Source organism: Bos grunniens, chromosome 28 (assembly GCF_055505025.1).
Source record: "Bos grunniens cultivar Pamir isolate PY7600 chromosome 28, Bosgru_T2T1.0, whole genome shotgun sequence".
In the NCBI taxonomy this organism is placed as follows: domain Eukaryota; kingdom Metazoa; phylum Chordata; class Mammalia; order Artiodactyla; family Bovidae; genus Bos; species Bos grunniens.
Genome location: NC_141192.1, coordinates 28,498,872 through 28,519,136, shown reverse-complemented (window position 1 = coordinate 28,519,136; position 20,265 = coordinate 28,498,872). Strand labels below are relative to the sequence as shown.

Genomic DNA, 20,265 nt, shown 5'->3' with positions numbered 1-20,265 from the left:
CAAATAGGATAAATTGCTATTTGAACAGGAACACGTAGTTTTAGCCACCAAAAGCAAACTGATGCTCCTAGACTTTCCTGTTTACACAGATGAATTTAAGCATGTTCTCAGATTACTTTATAAACTGAATGCTTTTTATATCTTGCCATCTTTAAAAACAAATTTAGTCCTCCGTGCCTTACTTTCGTTAGCTTATTCTGAAACAATGCCCTACGGTGCTGTGAGGAACCAGTGAACAAATTCTCTTTCTGAAATTCCCTGAGAAGTTATATTTTCAGATATTTAAATAGTGTGCATATATCATTTACTTTTCTGAATCTCTAGTTTCTCATTATAAATTCGAGAGAAAGATCATGAACTAGAGAGAAAGATTTTAGGGGATCCATAAAGAAGCAGAGGGGTTTCACTTGCCCGTAAGGATTGGGTATATGGACTTTGGAGTCAAATAGATCTGGGTTCAAGTTCTGAGGGAATTCCACATACTCTAGCTGTGTGACCTTGATCAAGTTACTTAACCTCTTTGAACTTTAGGTTCTTCCCCCAAAATTGGGATCAATAAAACCTCTCCTCACATCGTGGTATGAATTGAAGGGCCTAATATTTGTAATATGCTTTCTATAATGTCATTTCTAATGCCTAGCTTAGAGCAAGTTTCCCTATAAATGAGAGTGGCCTTTTTTCATCATCAGTGTTCAGCTTCCTGGTCATGGCGAGCACTGGCAAAACTCCAGTGGGTACCATTCAAATTGTTTTGGGGGTTGGGGGCTGCCAGTGGACAACCCATGGAAAGCAATGTGAATCATGCCCCCCCAGAGTTAGGCAACAGAAAATCTAGTAATTTTTTGATGTCACTCCCATCCGAAACTGTAGGGAGAACAGTATCTCTGAGGAATCCTTTAGAATTTTAAACTACACTGACTGATAACTATTAGTCAGTTTAAGCAATACAGTCAAGTCTTTGAAAAGCTGTTTTCATTGTGCTAATCAAATGAATACTCTAAAACTCCATTCATAACTGAGAAATACAGGCATTGCACTGATGCAACAGTGAACCATTAGATCTGCTTGTCCAAACGGTATCATTTTTCAGGACAAACTTTTTAAACTGAATCAGAACTGATCAAACAGACTGGCAGCCCTGAAAATGTTTTCATGGATGGTTACCGTAATGGAAGACTCAGCACCTAATGTATGCCTCCTGTGTACAGAAACCTGCACGGAGGTCCCAGAGACATGGTTCCTGCCCTCACGAAGTTCCACAAAGTAGTGGGAGATCCCTCATCCATGGTTGTAACTCAAGGCACAATGTAGCAAGTACTATCAAGAGGAGTAGGCAATATTCTGAAGCACAAGAAAAAAGGTCACTGAGGTGATTTGAGCTGGCCTGGAAGGAAGGCCAGATGGAATTATCAGCTGGCAGGGATGAAGGAGAAATACCCTCCCAGGCAAGACACTGGTTGGGAAAGCACCTCCATCTATGGTTTTATTTTTCATATGAAAAAATATGTATTGAGCACCCCTCAAACTGTAGTGCTAGAGAAGACTAGGAGAGTCCCTTGGACTGCAAGAAGATCAAACCAGTCAATCCTAAAGGAAATCAGTCCTGAATATTCATTGAAAGGACTGATGCTGAAGCTACAGCTCCAATACTTTGGCCACCTGTTGCAGGAGCCAACTCATTGGAAAAGACTCTGATACTGGGAAAGATTGAGGGCAGCAGGAAAAGGGGGAGACAGAGGATGAGATGATTGAAAGGCGTCACCGCCTCAGTGGACGTGAGTTTGAGCAAACTCCAGGAGACAGGAAAGCCTGGTGTGCTGCAGTCTGTGGTGTCGGAAAGAGTCGGACTCAACTGAGTGACTGAATGACAGCAACGCTGTGTGCTAGGCACTGGACGTACTTTGTGCAAGCCGAGTACTCCAGTATGGCGGAGGTACTCAAGATCTGTAAGGCAGGAATTTGGATTTGAAGCCTTCCCAATGGGCACTATCGTGTAAAAGAAGGGAGTGGGTCTGGCAGACATCACTGAGGTGCCCCCAACATGCTTTGTGACTGATTTAATATCAGGGACAAGGGAGAGTTAAGTACTGAGGACAACCTCCAGGTTTTGAGTCCGGCAACCAAAAAGCTGGTGATACCATCAAGAGATAAATGGAGGAGGAGCCGGTTTGGAGAAGATAAATAAGTAGAAATAAATGAACAAGCCGCAGCCTGTCTGATTCCAGTAAGCACTAAGTGTGTAATCCAAATATTCCTCTACATCATGACATAAAAATACTGAATCTGAGGCTCTGTATAGGCTGGCGACTGTGAGTCTTGTATAAATAGAGAAAAAAACCACTTGAAATTTAGTAACATAGGATAGAACATCTGTAACTGGACTAGAGATGACCTAGTTCAACCCCCTAATTTTACAAATAAAGAAACCACATCTCAGACATACTCTCTACTGAATGGCAGAGCCAACCTAGGACTCCCACTACACATTTAATGGGGGGATAGGGGGGTGGAATCCAAATTTCTAAAACATTCAAATCTGGAATAAAGGTACCACCTAAATTTTTCAGATGGTGAAGGACAGGGAAGCCTGATGTGCTACAGGCCATGGGGTTTCGAAGAGTTGGACCCAACTGAGCCACTGAACAACAAATTTTTTCAGAGTTGCTGTTACTTCAGTTTTTTAACTAAACTAGCGTGATTTATGGAGAAGGCAATGGCACCCCACTCCAGTACTCTTGCCTGGAAAATCCCATGGACAGAGGAGCCTGGTAGGCTGCAGTCCATGGGGTCGGTAAGAGTTGGAGGCGACTGAGCAACTTCACTTTCACTTTTCACTTTCATGCATTGGAGGAGGAAATGGCAACCCACTCCAATGTTCTTGCCTGGAGAATCCCAGGGACGGCAGGGCCCGCTGGGCTGCCGTCTGTGGGGTCGCACAGAGTCGGACACGACTGAGCGACTTAGCAGCAGCAGCGTGATTTATTACTTATAGGCAAAAGGTCTTTTTGATAAAATCTCTTGCTGTATATGCCATTGTACACAGAATCAGTTTTGTAGTTAATTTCGAAGAATTCAGATTCCATGAAAAGTCTTGAAACTACGGTACCTAGAGCTGTTCCTTGCAAGGGAAGACATGCCTCTTCTTAGGTCCTTGAAACAATAATTGTCCCATGTAAATAATAAGGGGCTGCCCTGCATGGGAGGAAGGGCTTGGGGGCTTCCTGAAAGAGCCATGTTTCTAGAATGCCAGGCACATAAGAATAATCAACAGCAGTTTCCTCTGAAGCAAGAAAATCCTGTCCCGCTGACCAAAGAGTGCCTAATACAGTTAAAGAATTAGTTGAGATTTTTAAAAAGGAGGGGGAGGGAGGGGGTGGGAGCTAAGCACAGAGAGAAATATTTATAACTATGACAACATGTTTCCTTGTAATAATTCGTGAGCCCACTGGAGAAAAAAGAAACATATAAACTATGAATAAAATATCCAAAATATAAACTTTATGCCTTCTGCAAATTTTCTTAAGTTAAAAATTAAGATTGTGGTTGACTAAATGAGTATATTTTCATGGTCTCTTATTTCCTTGATGCTAAGGGTTACCAACTGATTTACAACTTCCTGTGTTGTTTTTTAATCTATATTTGTCAGCACATTTTTAATGTCAGATTACTTAAAATAGACACTTGGGCTTAAGAGGTCAGGAATAATAATATTCTGTTGACTTTTGTAAAGATTTCATAGCACTTACAAACATTCTAGTTTAGCCCAAAAAAGCTTTATATTTCTAAATGAAATAAATTTCAATATAGTTTTAAAGATTTTCTTTCAGCTGATGACTTTGGGACTGAAGTGTAGCTCAATCCATATACTTTGAAGTTAAGTAAATTGCATGTGTAGCTTTCTCCAAATAGTTTTAGCCGCCTTTTATTCAGATAACTTAAACTGGGAAAATAACAGAAAGTCCATGAAGAGACAAAATCTAGAACCAAGGACTTAGGATTCTTCCATCATCGTTTCTTTTCTAACCATTATGATTTATATCTCTCATAATGTCTGCAAATTATAGATACTTGTTCAAAAGGAATATTTTCAAGTATAAAAGCCATGAAATAGCTTTATCTTCATATAAGCTATCATAAGATATAATTAAATGCAACATTTATAAAATCAAAATTTTGAATTTATATTTCATAATTCAGAATAGGCTCTCCACAAAGATCATTGCATAACTCATCTTATTATTCTGACTAACTGATACTTAATTTCCTAATTCTTAAAACAAGAGGTAGTTTATAGTATTTCCTCATTTTTAAGTACTAGAAACCTCAAATTTAAATAGAATACACTGGATGAAACCAAACAAAAACTCACCCACCATCAGAGCTGTTTGAAATAGTTTACAGTGAGTTCAGTGATATGCCTTTTAGAGTATAACTTAATAAGCTAAACAGATACACTCTGAGTGGCTTCTATTTTCAAAAGATATTTTTGAAAAGAAATAGTTTTTTTTCTAATTATTTGTAATGGTACTAACCATATTTTCAGTCTCTCACCCTGAGGAAATTGCACAATAAGGACAATTCAAGAGTCAAAAGTACAGTGTTGAACTTCGTAGTTGTAAGAGCTCTGGTATTTTGATTTTCACAAGAAAGACGCATTGAAAGTTTGCCCTAACTGTGCTTTTGACAAAAATTTTTTAAAGGAAATCTTTTTAATTGAACTCTATCTGGGAAACCACAAGCCACATTGGATACTGGAAAATGAAAAATAAACAGAGTGATAAATTGGGGGTGGGGGAAAGAAGCAGATATTCTAATTTTGAAAGTTGAACATAAACACTCTCCTTTTCTAAATAAGGTGATTTGCCATAGTCCTGACCAAGCCACATACCTACCTAATTATGTCATGCTATCTAAGTCCCAAAAGAGAAGTTGTTTGGGTCCAAGGAATTCATCAAATAAAAAGGCATTAGATATATGTTTGGTATTTTAAAAATTGAGACTATATGGAAACAGGGTGATGGGATGTCATCATTAACAAATTCTTCTGAGTTAATTGGATTGCTTGGGCGATGTTCCAATTAAATATAGAAATAGCATAGACTAGTATCCCCAACATGGCTACTCTGTCTTCCAGTGCTGGCATTAGAAAGATGATCCTTTCCATAATAACAGTAATTATAAGTGATAGTAATATAATACACCTTCAGGTTCAATAACAGTTTCCCTTTGAAGAACCCCCAACATTTTCACCCACATTATCTAATTTGTGCCTTGAAACAATTAGCCAGGTAGCAATTATCGTTATCTTCCTTTTACAGATAAATAAACTGAGGCCTAGGGATTTCTTAGCATCACACAATTAGGAATAGAACCAAGTCTAAAACCTATAATTCATTTCTGTATCTTCCAGATTATTGCCATCTTTAGAAAATATCTGAGTTTCTGAAGGACTGTTCTGTCCCTCAGGAATTGTACCAGAGCCAGATCAAAACATCTTTTCCTCTTAAATTGCCTTTACAGTATAAGAAGGTACTCTTTTTCAGATTCATTAGAGAGGATTTTGTCGTCTGAGGTCTTTAAGATAGGGGTCCTCAGATTTCTTTTCAAATTAGAGGGTTGGCCTTAAACAGAAGTACACTTAGAAATACTAAAGATGTCTAAAATACCCTGGAATCAATTTCTTTAACTATCTCACTTAAAAAAAATTTTAAGCCCAAGTTAAACAAGATCAAATCAAGAGATATAAATAAAGTGGGCACAAGGTGTTAACTGGAGTGTCCTAGCCAGATTGCGAATTGGTTTACTGGCGCCTGCCAACCTAAATTCCTCCTTGACGCTTTAGCTGGACGAGTAGTCTTCATTTCCTGTCCTAACTTGTTGTACTGTGTTACCCTTCACTGTTTAGGTGATTAGCATGTGAATCCGATGGTCTCAGAGCTCTATTAAGTTATAAATGTTCAAACTACCAGTATGCTGTGGATAAAAATAGAAGTTGCTATTAGATGTCTATTCATACCCTGCAGAAGCCTGGCAACATTTTGAACCTTTTCAAAATGTAAATACTGCATATTAAGCATAGGAAAGAAAATTAATGTGCTGCATTTGCGAATTTATTTCCAAGTCAAAAATGCAACTGGGGAGGAGGACTCCTAGCAGAATTGATATTCTACATTTACAGGGTATGTTAAGAAATTTATAATGGCCTGAACACACAAAAAAAGCCACTTTAGAAATGGATTAATTAAAGTTTCTCCGATAATCTCAGCTTTTGAATTTCCTCTCTTTTCATTTTAAATTTATGGCCTCAGTATGACATTACCAGAGTTGATTGCATTCTGCAGGTGGCATTCATGTGTTGGCATTTTATGTGTTGCATATTGTGAGCAATGGGTTACAATTTGTGTTAAAATTTTCCAAAATGACACAATACGTCTTAATTAGACTTGCAAATGAGTAATGCTTTTTTTCAAGGAGAGAAAATAGTTAAAACATTACAGGAATTTTTGTGCCTTTTTTCCTTAGTATTGGGGAAGTTTATCATAAAGTTTTCTTTTTGAAACTTTAACATTGTGTAGTAAATTCTGATTTACCTATGATGTCATCATCTGACAATTCCAAAAAATGTCTCTTTGAAGCATACCAGTTTTTTTGTGTCTGTAGCTCAAAAAAAGTTTAATGAATTTTTCGTTTTTTGCCATTCAGAACAATAGAAAATTGTCATTTCAATGACATTTTAAATATTTTCAATAACTTAATTTAATAATTGCCATCTTAATCATGGATTTCAGTGATACAAACACTACTGACAAATCATGTACGGTTTTTCCAAAGAAAAACTATACTAAATAACAATAAGCAAAAACAAACAACAAAAATAAGAAAACAAGTAACAAACACAATAAACTAGAGTTAATGCTACCAATAATGTTAACACACAAAGTAGAAAAAGAAAACATGAAGTAACATAATTTTCAGATAAGATCTTTATACTTCTGAGACACAGAAAGATCTAGAAGCAGGTTTTAATTCCTGTAAGTATTTTTTAGACCTAAACTGACCCTGTCCTGAGTTCCAGGAGGTTGAAAATCCATATTATTTATTCCTGTAGTAAATGTCTATTTCATACTGAATATGTAAATTCTTAAACGACTTCTAGTGATTTCATTTGGCTTGTAAGTAAAGATCTTGGATGTTTTTAAAGCTGCATAATGTTTGGTGATGAAATTTTGTACTTACGAGTATAAATTATGCCAAAAGCCATTTACTTGATATTCTTTAAATACCATGGCACAATTCAACTAAACTCAGATTATAAACCATCTTAAATAACACTAATGCAGTGTGCACTTAATGAACACTATAGCCAACTTAAGTTCATTTTCATGTAACAGATAACATCTGGGGGAAATGTATACTGGTAAGTTATGCAAAACAAATTTTCTAACGACCACATCTGTAGATGTTATTTATTGTACGTTCACTTAACAGTTCATTATTCTGTTTAGAAATCTATTCTCTTCTTTATTAGAGCTTTTAATGTACTCACCTTAGTTCAAATGGTCTGCTCATTATCAGAAAAAATATAAATGGCATTCACATGGAACAACATAATTGTTTTTATTATATCCATTTGTGTGCAAGCATTCAAAAATGGCAAAAGAAACACATTTATTGCTTTACATTCAAAGTAATATTTAGGGGGTATTTGAAAGTCAGGCAAAACCAATCATTTGGTCAAATGATGTACGTGTATAATCAGAAACTCCTGAGTTTTAATCCCAGCATTAGGCCTCAGGCAAATCACTTAAAGTCTTTCTCTTTGTTTTCTGATCTGAAGATTATGGGTGCCATTCTCTTATAGACTCAAAGAGGGGGTTGCTAAACCAGAGTACCAAATAGGAGTATTTTTTTATAAACATACTTTATACTTTTTCTGTTTTTATTTTCCAGATTTAAGAGGTAACATATTATACTTTTGAGGGGAAAAATATGAGACAATTAAGTTCTACAGGAATATATAAAATAGTTATAAAACTAGTTTAATTTGCTTCAGCTATTCATAGACTTGAGGAAATTATAACGTTCTTTCAGAAAATCTAACTTAATAAAGCTGACCATGTCTTTCTGTTTTAAATAGATTTTATTACAGAACCAGTGATGTTGTAAAACATGAGGTTTTGTTAAAAAAAAAAATACAAAGGCCTAATTGTATTTTTTAAAGAAAGTATTGCATCAGACGGTTTCATTTAAACATATTTGATGGCTCTGTGCTCTCACCACAATTATTGATTCTAATTTTCCTTAAACTTGTTTTCTAAAAAGCCTGCTTAATGGGGAAAAAATCACTATGATGCTTCTGGGCACTATGTTTATTTCAAGCTATATATTTGACAGTGTGCCTTCGTATTACTAATGAAATGACTTTACATTTACCCTCATCTGAAATTGGGACATTTCTCTCCCTTACGGTATCTTACTAACGTAACCAAATATAGACTCTTTGTGAAAGAAAAACATAGCTGTGTTTTGGTTCATTGATGGTATGCAAAACACCCTGAGGTAAAGAAATCCTCACTGCCAGTTATTGTACATGAATCAAATCAATGAATAGCTATATGAGCTATACTCATAAAAATCAAGGAAAAGAAAGCCTAGTTCTCAGTCAGAGGTTCAGGTTCTTGGGATAAATAGGAGCTTCACCCCACCAAAGAAACGATGATGTGGAGCTGAGGAGCTCCAAGTTTCAAAGTGTGTGCCCTACACACACACACACACAAGCGCGCGCGCACCAGTGCCAAAGACTAGGGAAACAGGAGTTGGAGTCGGCACGCAGTTCAGATAAACTTTATAAAGAAATCCAGACCACAGGGGATTCAAGGAATAAAATGAGATCCGTGAGCACAAATATCTGTTTGCCCTTAAGTATTTAAATATATAATTTGTTGGAAGAAAGGATACAGGTGGGCAGATGGTAGAATTCTCTACTACCAGGTTGGAGATGTGATCTATTGATGACTTCCACCAAAGGGAAAGAAAATTAGCAAAGTCTTAGCCTATGAATGGAAGACTATACCAGCAAGACAGATATGGCAAAAGCAACAAGATAAAATTCTCCTTCATTAAAAGAAAGTACTTTTACCTTGCAGGTTATCTCCTGCTTACCTTCTCAGTGCCTGTGGTAAATAAAATAAATTCAATTCAATTCCTTTCTTCTTTTTTCAATGTCTAACTCACTACCACTCCCCTCAAATTTCTAGTTTCACCCTATATTAAAGTCAGCTTTAGTGAATTTAGTGTCCTTTAGTCAACCAAGTAAATACCTCATTATCTTCCCTTGTCTCTGGATTCCTATATACAGCTTATTTATTTTATCTATAATGTTTCAGAAGACACTAAAATATATTTAACTATTTTACTTTTCTAGCTTAGTAAAATAAAGTGCAATATAAAGTGTAGGAGGATAAAAAAGCAAGCATGCTGAAAAAATGTACAAATAATTTTGTCTGATACAGTTTTTTCGATCTTTATTTTTATTAACATTTAGTCATCTTGGTCAATTTAGGATGAATAATCGGGAATGATGTCATCTAACAGATTAAAGATTAAGTGCTTAATAATATCAGCAACTTCCAAATGTGGCAACATGAGGACATATTACAGTTTACTGAAAATGGCATAGGCCACAAAGTCAGCACACCAGGGCTTAACTCCTAGCCCTGTCACCAAGTAATTATTTGACCTTAAGCCAATCATTTAATTTCTTCATTTCCAAATTGCCTTGACTGTAAAGTTACAACACTTCAGTCCTTATATATATTTATACTAAGCAGCAGCTTCCTATAAGATCAAATTAAGATTAGTAATACAAAGTCAAGGCAAAATATATTGGTATGACCAGGTAATAACCTAGCCTTCAGTTCATTCCAAAACCTATCTAAATCAAAAGTATTAATATGTAAAAAATGAAGTATTATAATACGTGGAAACGTTAGAAAAGAACATCATGATTTCAGGATTTTTCCAGGTGCCATGGGATAGTAATTATTTGGTGTTTATGCATTTCTAGATTACTGTCTTAATGTAGGCACTTTTTTTTTTTTTTTGTCTGCATCTGGTCTTGGTTGCAACATTCAGTCTTCTCTCTAGTTGTCATGAGCAGGTGCCAGAGCCCATGGATTCAGTAGTTGTGGCACACAGGCTTAGTTGCCCTTAAGCACATAGGATCTTGGGCTTCCCAAGTGGCACAGCGGTAAAAAATCCACCTGCAAATGCAGGAGACTCAAGACATAAGGGTTTGATACTTGGGTTGGGAAGATCCCCTGGCGTAGGAAATGGCAACCTGCTCCAGTATTCTTGTCTGAAAAATTTCATCGACAGAGAAGTCTGGTGGGCTACAGTCAGTGGACTCACAAAGAGTCAGACACAACTAGTGTGCGTGCACACACACACACACACACCACACTACACACTACACACACATGGGATCTCAGTTCCCTGACCTGGGATCAAATCAGCATCCGCTGCCTTACAAGTCATATTCTCAACCACTGGGCCTTGAGGGAAGTCCCAAAACTTGTAGTCTTAAAGACTTTGTTAGCATACAGTGGGTAGCTTCATCTCAGAGCCATAAAAACAAGCTCCTAGGACCTTACTGAATAAATCAGAACATGGGTTTATTGATTTACAATGAGGAATGTAATAGGTATGAAGATCAGAGTACTCAGCTGTAGAACAACTGAGTCATGTTTGTAGAACAACTGAGATGAGAAGTCAGATTATGATCAGAATGTTGCCTTTTAAACATGAAATCAAAGCAAGAGGAACCATTGAGATGCATCAGATGTTTAGTGTCATCAGTACCCTCATCTCTGCTCTCTCCCTCAAGGCATGGTGAGATGGACATTTCTTTGACTCGTTTCTTCATTTCCGCTGTTGACCACCCATCACCCTTCTCTGATTGGCACAATCTTGCCACAGAATTGTTAAATGCTTTCAGTGACATCTTGCCTTGCCCTCAGTATTTTTGCTTGACTTTGCACATCTCCTCTCTGAGTTACTCTGTGCTAACTTTGCACATTAACCTTTAGAACCTTTATTATCCTCATCACCAAGTTCTCATGGCCATTTCACCATTGCCTGCAAGAACAGCTAGACTCTACTGGGTAATATCAGTCACCATCAGACTGTCATTGAGTGTTTTAAGATCAAACTCTCTGCCAGAACTGGAGAAGATGTACAGAGAACCTAAAACATGGTCTCTGCCTCCAGAGAGCTTGTAGGCAGGAGGATGGGAACACTGACTCATGGAACAATTCAAGATCAAGGCAGTATAAAATGAAGTCCCAAACTACATAGTATAGAAAAATAAGACAGAGGAGGAAGTAAAATGCTAATTATCAGAGCACAAAAAGCGCTATAAAGCTAAGAGATCTGTGGCATCAAGAATTCAGAGTCAATGGCATTTAAAAAATAATAGACTTGGAACTTTATGTATATTGGCTGAAATTGTGGTTACTCACCAGAGCTTTTGTCATAATACAGCTCTTCTCTTCCCCTCTAGCAATTGATAGAAGTTGTGAATCCTGCAGATCACCCTTTCCCTGATCCTCTAGAAGAAGGAATCTCATTTGATATTTACTCAACATTCATAGAGCCACCTCCACCATTGGATATGGAAATAAAGGTATGTTTCCTTTTGTCTCTTACTTCACTGTGTCTCAGTATGATATTCTCTAGTAGGAGAAAAAGAACCAAATGCACTTCTCTTTTCCTTCCGATCTTTCCTAGTTAAATATAAATGTTTCTTTTGGCATTGATTCAGAGGTGGGCCAGCTGAGGCTGATTAAGCAATTTTAATCTTTTCTGCTCCACCTTCCCCAGTCTCTACCTTCATTTTCTCTGAGTAGGTAAAAGCGCCACTTACTGACCTGTCATGATGCTCATGAATAATGAAAATGCAGGAAAACGTCAAATCAAAATCCACCTAGATTGACATCATTTTTGATAGGAAAGCAGCCGAAAGAATTCTGAAGTTATGTATAAATCAGTAAAGGCTCCAGGAATTACTTGAGTGTTGTTTGCATTTAATATTCTAGGGGTTGAATCAAGAACAAGGCCCTGGAGAGTCCCAGCCAGAAGCCGATACTTCAGAAACTGATCTGTTAGTTGGTTTCACCATTGAAGAGATAAAATCGGTGCTGGACCAAGTCACAGATGACATTTTAATCAGCATTCAGGTACTCAGCCTTGATCATGTGCTTACTTGATAGTGTGCTTACTTACCTTATTACTTGTTAATTAACCAACCTCAACCTTAATGTCTGTAAACACTACCCACGCTCTGCCAGCAAGAGTGATGCTGATAATGGAGCAGCTCAGTGTAACATCTCCACATAACTCTCAGTTGAGTCATCTGAGACTCAGTAAGATCACAAAATAAATTCACTAATAGCACATTTTGTGGTATGTTACCAGTTTACGGAATCATGCAGCATCAGGACCCATAAACACTCCATGCCCAGTCACACTGACTGACTGCTCATGCAGGAGGAATGGTAGTACATTTGTAAACAGTAAACACTAAAGCTCAGCCCATCATTCTTAGCTTAGTCTTTTCACGAAATTTCTAAAGAGAGGCTTTCTTATCTCTGAACTCCTTCTCAGATAGTTTGCTCCTTTCACATATCAGTCAGAGCTAATGGATGTGTGAAAGTGAAAGTTGCTTAGTCGTGTCCAACTCTTTAGTGAGTAGCCCATCTCTTCTCCAGGGGATCTTCCCAACCCAGGGATCAAACCCAGGTCTCCCACATTGCAGGCAGATTCTGTACTGTCTGAGCCACCAGAGAAGCCCAGCTAATTATATATATATATATATATATTAATGGTGTTACCACTGACACCAGTGGCTGCATGAAAATGGTGATGACAACAGCCATCTCAGTAGCAACTGCTAACGATGAATCAGTAGGCTTAGCTTTATACTTAATTTTTTTCCTGTCCAAACCAAAAAGAATGCCACCATTTCTACCTCAACACAAAGGCTTGCATCATTTCCTAGACAAAATGAATAGAGTCATTTGCATATTTTGAGAGGATTTATAATTTCCTGTGGAAATAAACATGAACCAATAGGACATTCTACTGCATGTTTAAAATATGAATGCATCTCAGGGAAAGATTCAGTTGTTGTTTTGGACATAAGACTATATATAAAAAGCACTCTGCATTAATGACAATTTAGAGGGAACAAAAGATTAGCTTGGCAATAGCATACCTTGTTACTTGTTTAATCATCAAATGTTAATGTACTGTTTACACGAACATTTAATAATTCGATGCCAACAGAATCAGCCAAAGTCCTCGGCTTAATAAGGGGTGTTTATTGTTTACCAGAAATAGTGAAAGGACACGTTTTACACAAAGCTTTATTGTTAACAACCCCATGAATGTAATAACTGGTTACTCATGTTGAAGGGCAGAGAGCAGCTGAATTAAGCTGAGTTCAAAACATATCTTCTCTTTAAATTTGATAACATTTCATCTAAATATAGTTTATGGATAATCATGGCCCTGGGCTCCTTTGTGATCCTGTAGCTCTGAAATTATCACCAAGGCCCTAGACAGTAATAAAATTTTTTGCAGGCCCTCAAAATTGAAAACATCTTTACTGAGGCCATGTTCCATGTAGTGAGCAGTATGTTTTTTAAATATTCATTGAAATTTTTTTAATATTAGAGTCTGTAGCGTTTATATCAATACCCTTATATCAGAAGGAATATGATGTTTCTATGTGTAAGTGTTGTCCCAGTGGCCTGTAGCCATCCTTACTGGGCCTGGAAGCCCATTAGCTGGCTCATCTAAATGTAATTAGGCATAGAAAGAACTCGGGACACTGGACGACAAGATCCCCCGTCTCGTCGAGAATTAGGCATAGAAAGGACCAGAGGTGAGGGATGCAGATCTGTCAGGTGCCTTGATCATTTCCATACTAAGTAGATTCATGGACATTCAGTTCAGTTCAGTTCAGTCGCTCAGTCGCGTCCGACTCTTTGCGACCCCATGAATTGCAGCACGCCAGGCCTCCCTGTCCATCACCAACTCCTGAAGTTCATTCAAACTCATGTCATCGAGTCCGTGATGCCATCCAGCCATCTCATCCTCTGTCCTCCCCTTCTCCTCCTGCCCCAAATCCCTCCCAGCATCAGAGTCTTTTCCAATGAGTCACCTCTTCGCATGAGGTGGCCAAAGTACTGGAGTTTCAGCTTTAGCATCATTCCTTCCAAAGAAATCCCAGGGCTGATCTCCTTCAGAATGGACTGGTTGGATTTCCTTGCAGTCCAAGGGACTCTCAAGAGTCTTCTCCAACATCACAGTTCAAAAGCATCAATTCTTCAGCACTCAGCCTTCTTCACAGTCCAATTCTCACATCCATACATGACCACAGGAAAAACCATAGCCTTGACTAGACGAACCTTTGTTGGCAATGTAATGTCTCTGCTTTTGAATATGCTATCTATGTTGGTCATAACTTTCCTTCCAAGGAGTAAGCGTCTTTTAATTTTATGGCTGCAGTCACCATCTGCAGTGATTTTGGAGCCCAAAAAAATAAAGTCTGACACTGTTTCCACTGTTTCCCATCTATTTCCCATGAAGTGATGGGACCAGATGCCATGATCTTCATTTTCTGAATGTTGAGCTTTAAGCCAACTTTTTCAGTCTCCTCTTTCACCTTCTTCAAGAGGCTTTTTAGTTCCTCTTCACTTTCTGCAATAAGGGTGGTGTCAATCTGCATATCTGAGGTTATTGATATTTCTCCCGGCAGCCTGAGCCAAATTATTGCCAGTTTTTCAATAAAATGGCTTGATGATGTTTATTTATACAGTATCTCAAGATAGTATATATATTATATATATATATATATAAAATATATATATATATTTTCTCTCAATAATCTTAGTAAACTCCATTTGAATTAGGCAGGCACTTATCTGATAAATAAAATGAACACTGAGAGGAACAGAAATATTAAGTCATTTGTCCAGGGTTTCCAGGGTCAGAAGTTGACAAAAGACCCTGATTGGGAGCTGTGAACTGGGTTCTAGTTCTAATTCCAGTGTAATCCACAAAAACCACATAACCTCTAATATCACAACCAGACTGCTTTGGTTTTTAATACTCCAGTGGTGTGGCACTTTTTCAGTGTTTACTGTTTTGTCTTGGTCAAATTCCAAGTTGGGTAATTACTCTCTGCCTACCTAAATGTCTCCCTGCTTTAAATGGGTAAGTTATTTTCCACTTCTAAAACCTGCCTTCCGGTGTTCTTGGCTCTTAAAACTGTCTCATCCCTGTTCAAAGGTAGCCGCTTATCAGTGGTCAGTACATATAAACCAATGACTTGCTGTAGGAACACGTAATGAATTCTTATTTGTAAGATATTTTAAATTTTCCAATAGTTTTTTCTCCTTCTTTATGTAAAAATCATACTCAAAAAATATACAAAGGTAAAAATCATAGTCTTATTATAATTTTTGTAGGAAAAGGCAGTAGTGAATTCATGTTTTGAGTACAATTTTTTTCAGACCTCATTCTCCATTGTGGTTACAAGCATATTTCACTTCTGTAACTCAGAAATTTCTGAAAATAGTGTGAATCCTTAAATTTTTTATGTTAATCTACTTACTTTCCCATTGACTCAATGTATAGCTTCAGAAATTTATTAAGAATGAAGTTATCTTGGCCCTGAGATGTTAATTAAAATTATACTGAATAGAGCAAACATTTTAAGCTTATATAGCCTAGGTATTTTAATTTTAAAGATACATTTAAAATGAAATTAGTTTGGCCCTGAGTTGTATAATAAAAATTATACCCAATGGAGCAAACTTTAATATATTTAAAGAATTATATTTCAGAGAAATATGAATGCTAGCACTAAATTCTTTCATTAAATGTTGGCTGTTGGCCCTATCTTAAGCAGTAGAGTAAAATAATGTGAAAACCTTAAGAGAAGTTTGCCATCCTGGGACCATAGGTATTTTTAGGTCAACTTCCCAGGTTAGAAAAGCTGAGTGGAAAATCACCTCAAGATGTGATCACTGAGAGGCTGTTGGACCCAGGTCATGGATTTTCCATTCTTTCCTAAAAGGCAATGGAACTATACCCTATCCTGGGACGTGTAGATAGCACATCTGGTCATCGGTGTTCTGAGGATTAACATGGAGACACTGTAGACCAAGGACAACCTGTTCTTGACCAGACATGGGATCTTGTCGTCCAGTGTCCAAAGTACTGATCACCATGGTGTGGAAATCTGAGATGTGTCCTTCGGTCAGCACAGCTCTAGCAGGCATGCCGCTGACTTTCGGGAGCCTTTTCCCCAGAGCCCTCACTTGCAGGCAGTCAATTCTGTCTCAGTGAAATACCAAAAAGACCTCCAGGTTAATGTGAAAACCCTAATGAGATAGGGAAACAGAAGCTGGAAGATAATAATATGTCTGTCCTTAGTTAAAAAGAAATGAAATTATTGGTGGACCTAAAATACATTTAATTGAAAGTGGGAAGAGTCAATTGTCTAGTTAGACCAGTACTTCCCAGTCCTTTGGAACTGTAACAGAATCATTTCTTCAAACTATTTCATGCCCTGTATGATATAATATATAGCCTGCCATAAAGAAACAGAAGTAATATTTTTTAATATAGCACAATATCATGATAATGAAATAGTATAACATCAGTGATATATCACAGAATTGAGAGTTAGAATTATGAATTTAAAAGTTAACGTACTTGGAATTATGAATTTAAAAGCCAACATACGTGAAATTTAACATACTTAATTTTAAACTACTTAATTTTTTGATAAGAACTAAAGGTGGTTAAGTGACCTGCTCAAGGCTGCAGAGCTAAACTAATCCCTAGGTCTCCGCACTCCTAGACCCTTCCTCCTTTCAGCTCTCCCAAAATTTTGCCCGAGGGGATTATAGGTTCCTAAAAATAAGACATTTCTTTTGTAACCTGGACAACCATGCTCATCCCTCATTGCCTCCTTCACTTAGCACCAAGAAAGGAAAAGAGGAAAAGCCAGAGGCCAGACTTGACCCCAGGACTTGATAAAACTTGAGCCAAAAAAGATATACTCGTGCGAGAACCCAGAATTATTGGCACCGATGTGATCTTTTCAGAAATAGTTTCTCTTAACTGTGAAAGTGAAACAATATCTCATCAGATAAGGCAAGCAGGTAGACCTTTCAAAACTAGCTGTTATAATTACAGCTATAAATAAATAAATAACAATGAAGGTATATTTGGACCAAAATCAGTATTTGATTTTTTATGTTTCTTAAAATATAGTTACCCTGATGACCTTAAATTAGGTCATAGGCATTACAATTCTACATTTCTAATTACTTACTAACATTTATGTGTATGAACTATTCCTCATATGCGTGTTGACTATTTTAAATCACCTAAACAAAGACCCCAGTTTTACCATGCCCCTGCCACTGGTTTCTCTATACATAATGTTATAATCCATCATGAAAAAAGGAGGACATTTCCAGGGCTACAAATGTTCAGCTAATATGAAAATATTTTTGGAATTGTGCAGGTAGCAATGTTAGTCCACAGAATATCACTGCCAGAGGCTAAATGCTATCATAGCCACAGCAAACACGAAAACCTGTCAGCAACTGCTTACTTTTTTATACCAAAACTATATATCACAAAGGGCATCATAATTTTAAGAGCTGTATATGTGGCGAATACTCTTTAATTATGAGAATCATTCTAATTGTGAGATTATTTGTGTTGTGATTTCACAACAGAAGCTTTCTGGGATCCCAATTAGAATGTATTACACGGGAGACAAAAACCTCCATTGCAGAGGGGTGGCAGTACCAACAACGCTGCAATAACTGAGCCTAGAGCAGTTATTCTGATTCGGTGCTTATTGGTAAAGTCTGTCTGAAAATGCAGATAAATTAGCCTATCTTCCAACACAAGCCTATGTGAAAAATGGCTGTCCAAATACCACTTCCTGTTCATAGCAGACATGCTATACATTGGGAATGTGCAGAGAAATATGATAAAGTGTTATCACATCACTACAGGCTGAAACACGGCTACGTCTGCAAAACAGGAAGGTGTGTGAGGGATAATGTCTGTCTTTAGGCACTATAGTATGTCAAAACCACAAAGACAATGTGCAGCCAAAGATAGCTCCATCATAACCACTTTTTTATGATTGTCTTCACAGACCGAGATAAACGAAAAGCTGCAAATACAGGAAGAAGCCTTTAATGCACGGATAGAAAAATTGAAAAAGGCCTGAGGACTCCGAACCAGGAGAGTGACACTAAAACTTCACAAAACAAACATAACCGGCCGGAATCATAAACTCTCTCGAGCACCAGATCGCCTTCATTTAGTTGAGAGAGGAAAACCAAGCCCCACTTTTCATTATCCTAACTAATTAGAGAAGTATTGGCCCCAATTTCTCTATCTCCTGTCCTATAACAGCCTCTGAATTTATTGCACTGTGTGTAATAAGAACATTTTTATATAAGAGTTTGGAGAACCATATATAAAAATACAATTACTTTTATAATACTCCTTTGACATTTTGACTAGTAAATGTTATTCATCTTCAAGGAGAATGAAGTCAACATTTTAAAATAAAGAAGAACAATGATTTTATCCATATTGACCCAAATGAACTGCCACATTGCTGAAGCCTTGTGAACACAGACCACCACCATACTGCTGAGGGTAAAATTTGCTAAACAATAGCAATTCAAGTGCATGTACTAGGGTTTTGTTTTTTTTTTTTCCCTTAAATCAGTTGGTTTTCTTATTTAAATGTTTCAGTGTGAAACCAATTTTCTGAAATTATATAATGCAGTTTGAAGCACTTTAATTTATTCTGTACTGTATTTGTTATTTCTAATCTTGTTACTCTCCCGGGAGAATACATGACCTATATAAAAAGAAGCAATGTATAAATGGTTATTAAAGACCAACCTATATATAGATTGTGAAAATCTTAAATACAAATCAAACTCACAGAGCTCTTAAAATTAACCATTATATTGCAGTAGAATGATTGAAAACATCTCAAGCCTTTAAATACCATTATTAAAAATATAATTTCAAAAGAAAATATCCATTTGCCAACTGATTATCCCTAGTTTGGCAAATTAAGTTGACTACTACCTCGGCTCTTTCCCAATTTCTGAGACTTCAGAGTGTTCTAGAATGTAGAGCATTGCAACGAGGGGACCATTTCTCCAAGAATTTTCCAGTTTATATTGGAACCAAATGTACTTACATCTGTGGCACTTGGTCGAATATGTTTGGTCCGTGCTGTGACCTTGGGTTATAACCTTGCTTACTGCACCAGTACCAAGGGGACTGCCCAAAATATATTCATTTAGGGCAGAGACAGATCTGGAAGGATTTGGTTTTTTTAACTACACTGATCAGCAATGTAAGAGAAGTCCTTACTTTGAAACTGTCTTTATTTATTGTTCATGCACTTCCAAGTCTGGAAGGCCTGAATGAGCTAAGGTGTTTCTTCCTTGAGCTGTCCTTCCTAACTGAAAATGCTGATGGCCTTCAGTGATCACTAGAAGGGCTCACAAGTCTTAATTTCATTAATCTGTCTTTTTTCCAGGGAAAACAGAGGTGAAACTAGAGAAACCACAAATAGGAAATAAAGGAGCGTCTTAAAACACCCAGTACAGCTTCAAATGCAACCATTGGCACAACAGTAGACCTCCATTTCTAATAAAGAGTGCTGATTTTGAGCAAAGGTACAAAGAGTTCAAAACTGAATAAAAAATAAGCAGTTGGCCCTAAAAACTACACAAAAACAATACCCTATATGAACACCAAAAGCCTGCCTCTGGAGTAAGACTCCCAGGGTCTGATGTGTGACTTTGGACAGGCTGCTCACCCTATAATTGGTCATCTGTTAAGTGAAGATATTACTTATTTTTTGTGGTTGTTCTGATAACTCAATGAATTCACATTAAAGGATTTTTTCCCTAAGGTTTGATTTCTGTTTACCTCTTACGATAACCCAAAACCCACTGCCCGTCCCTGATCCCCACTGTCCAGTTGTTTGGGGCAGCCACCTTGCCAGAATTTCCAGCTTTCTCTGTCTTTCCACTGGAACTTGTGGATCGGTACGTCCCCTCGTGGTAACTAACTTGTCATCCTGTTTTCTTATGTCTTTATAGTGTTGGAGCAGCCCAGGGATCCCTGCAA

The 20,265-nt window shown here is 37.3% G+C and overlaps 1 protein-coding gene across 7 annotated transcripts in view; it reads left to right on the top strand.

The window, feature by feature from the left end:
• CABCOCO1 (ciliary associated calcium binding coiled-coil 1) overlaps positions 1 to 20,046 on the top strand; it is a 168,403-nt gene extending 148,357 nt beyond the window's left edge. For all 7 annotated transcript variants that reach the window (XM_086382311.1, XM_086382296.1, XM_086382295.1 and 4 more), the window contains 3 exons: positions 11,561 to 11,683; positions 12,096 to 12,236; positions 18,254 to 20,046. In XM_086382311.1, coding sequence (XP_086238437.1) covers positions 11,561 to 11,683; positions 12,096 to 12,236; positions 18,254 to 18,328 — 339 coding nt within the window. In that variant the 3' untranslated portion in view covers positions 18,329 to 20,046. The remainder of the gene's footprint in view (positions 1 to 11,560; positions 11,684 to 12,095; positions 12,237 to 18,253) is intronic.
• The last annotated feature ends 219 nt before the right edge of the window (positions 20,047 to 20,265 follow it).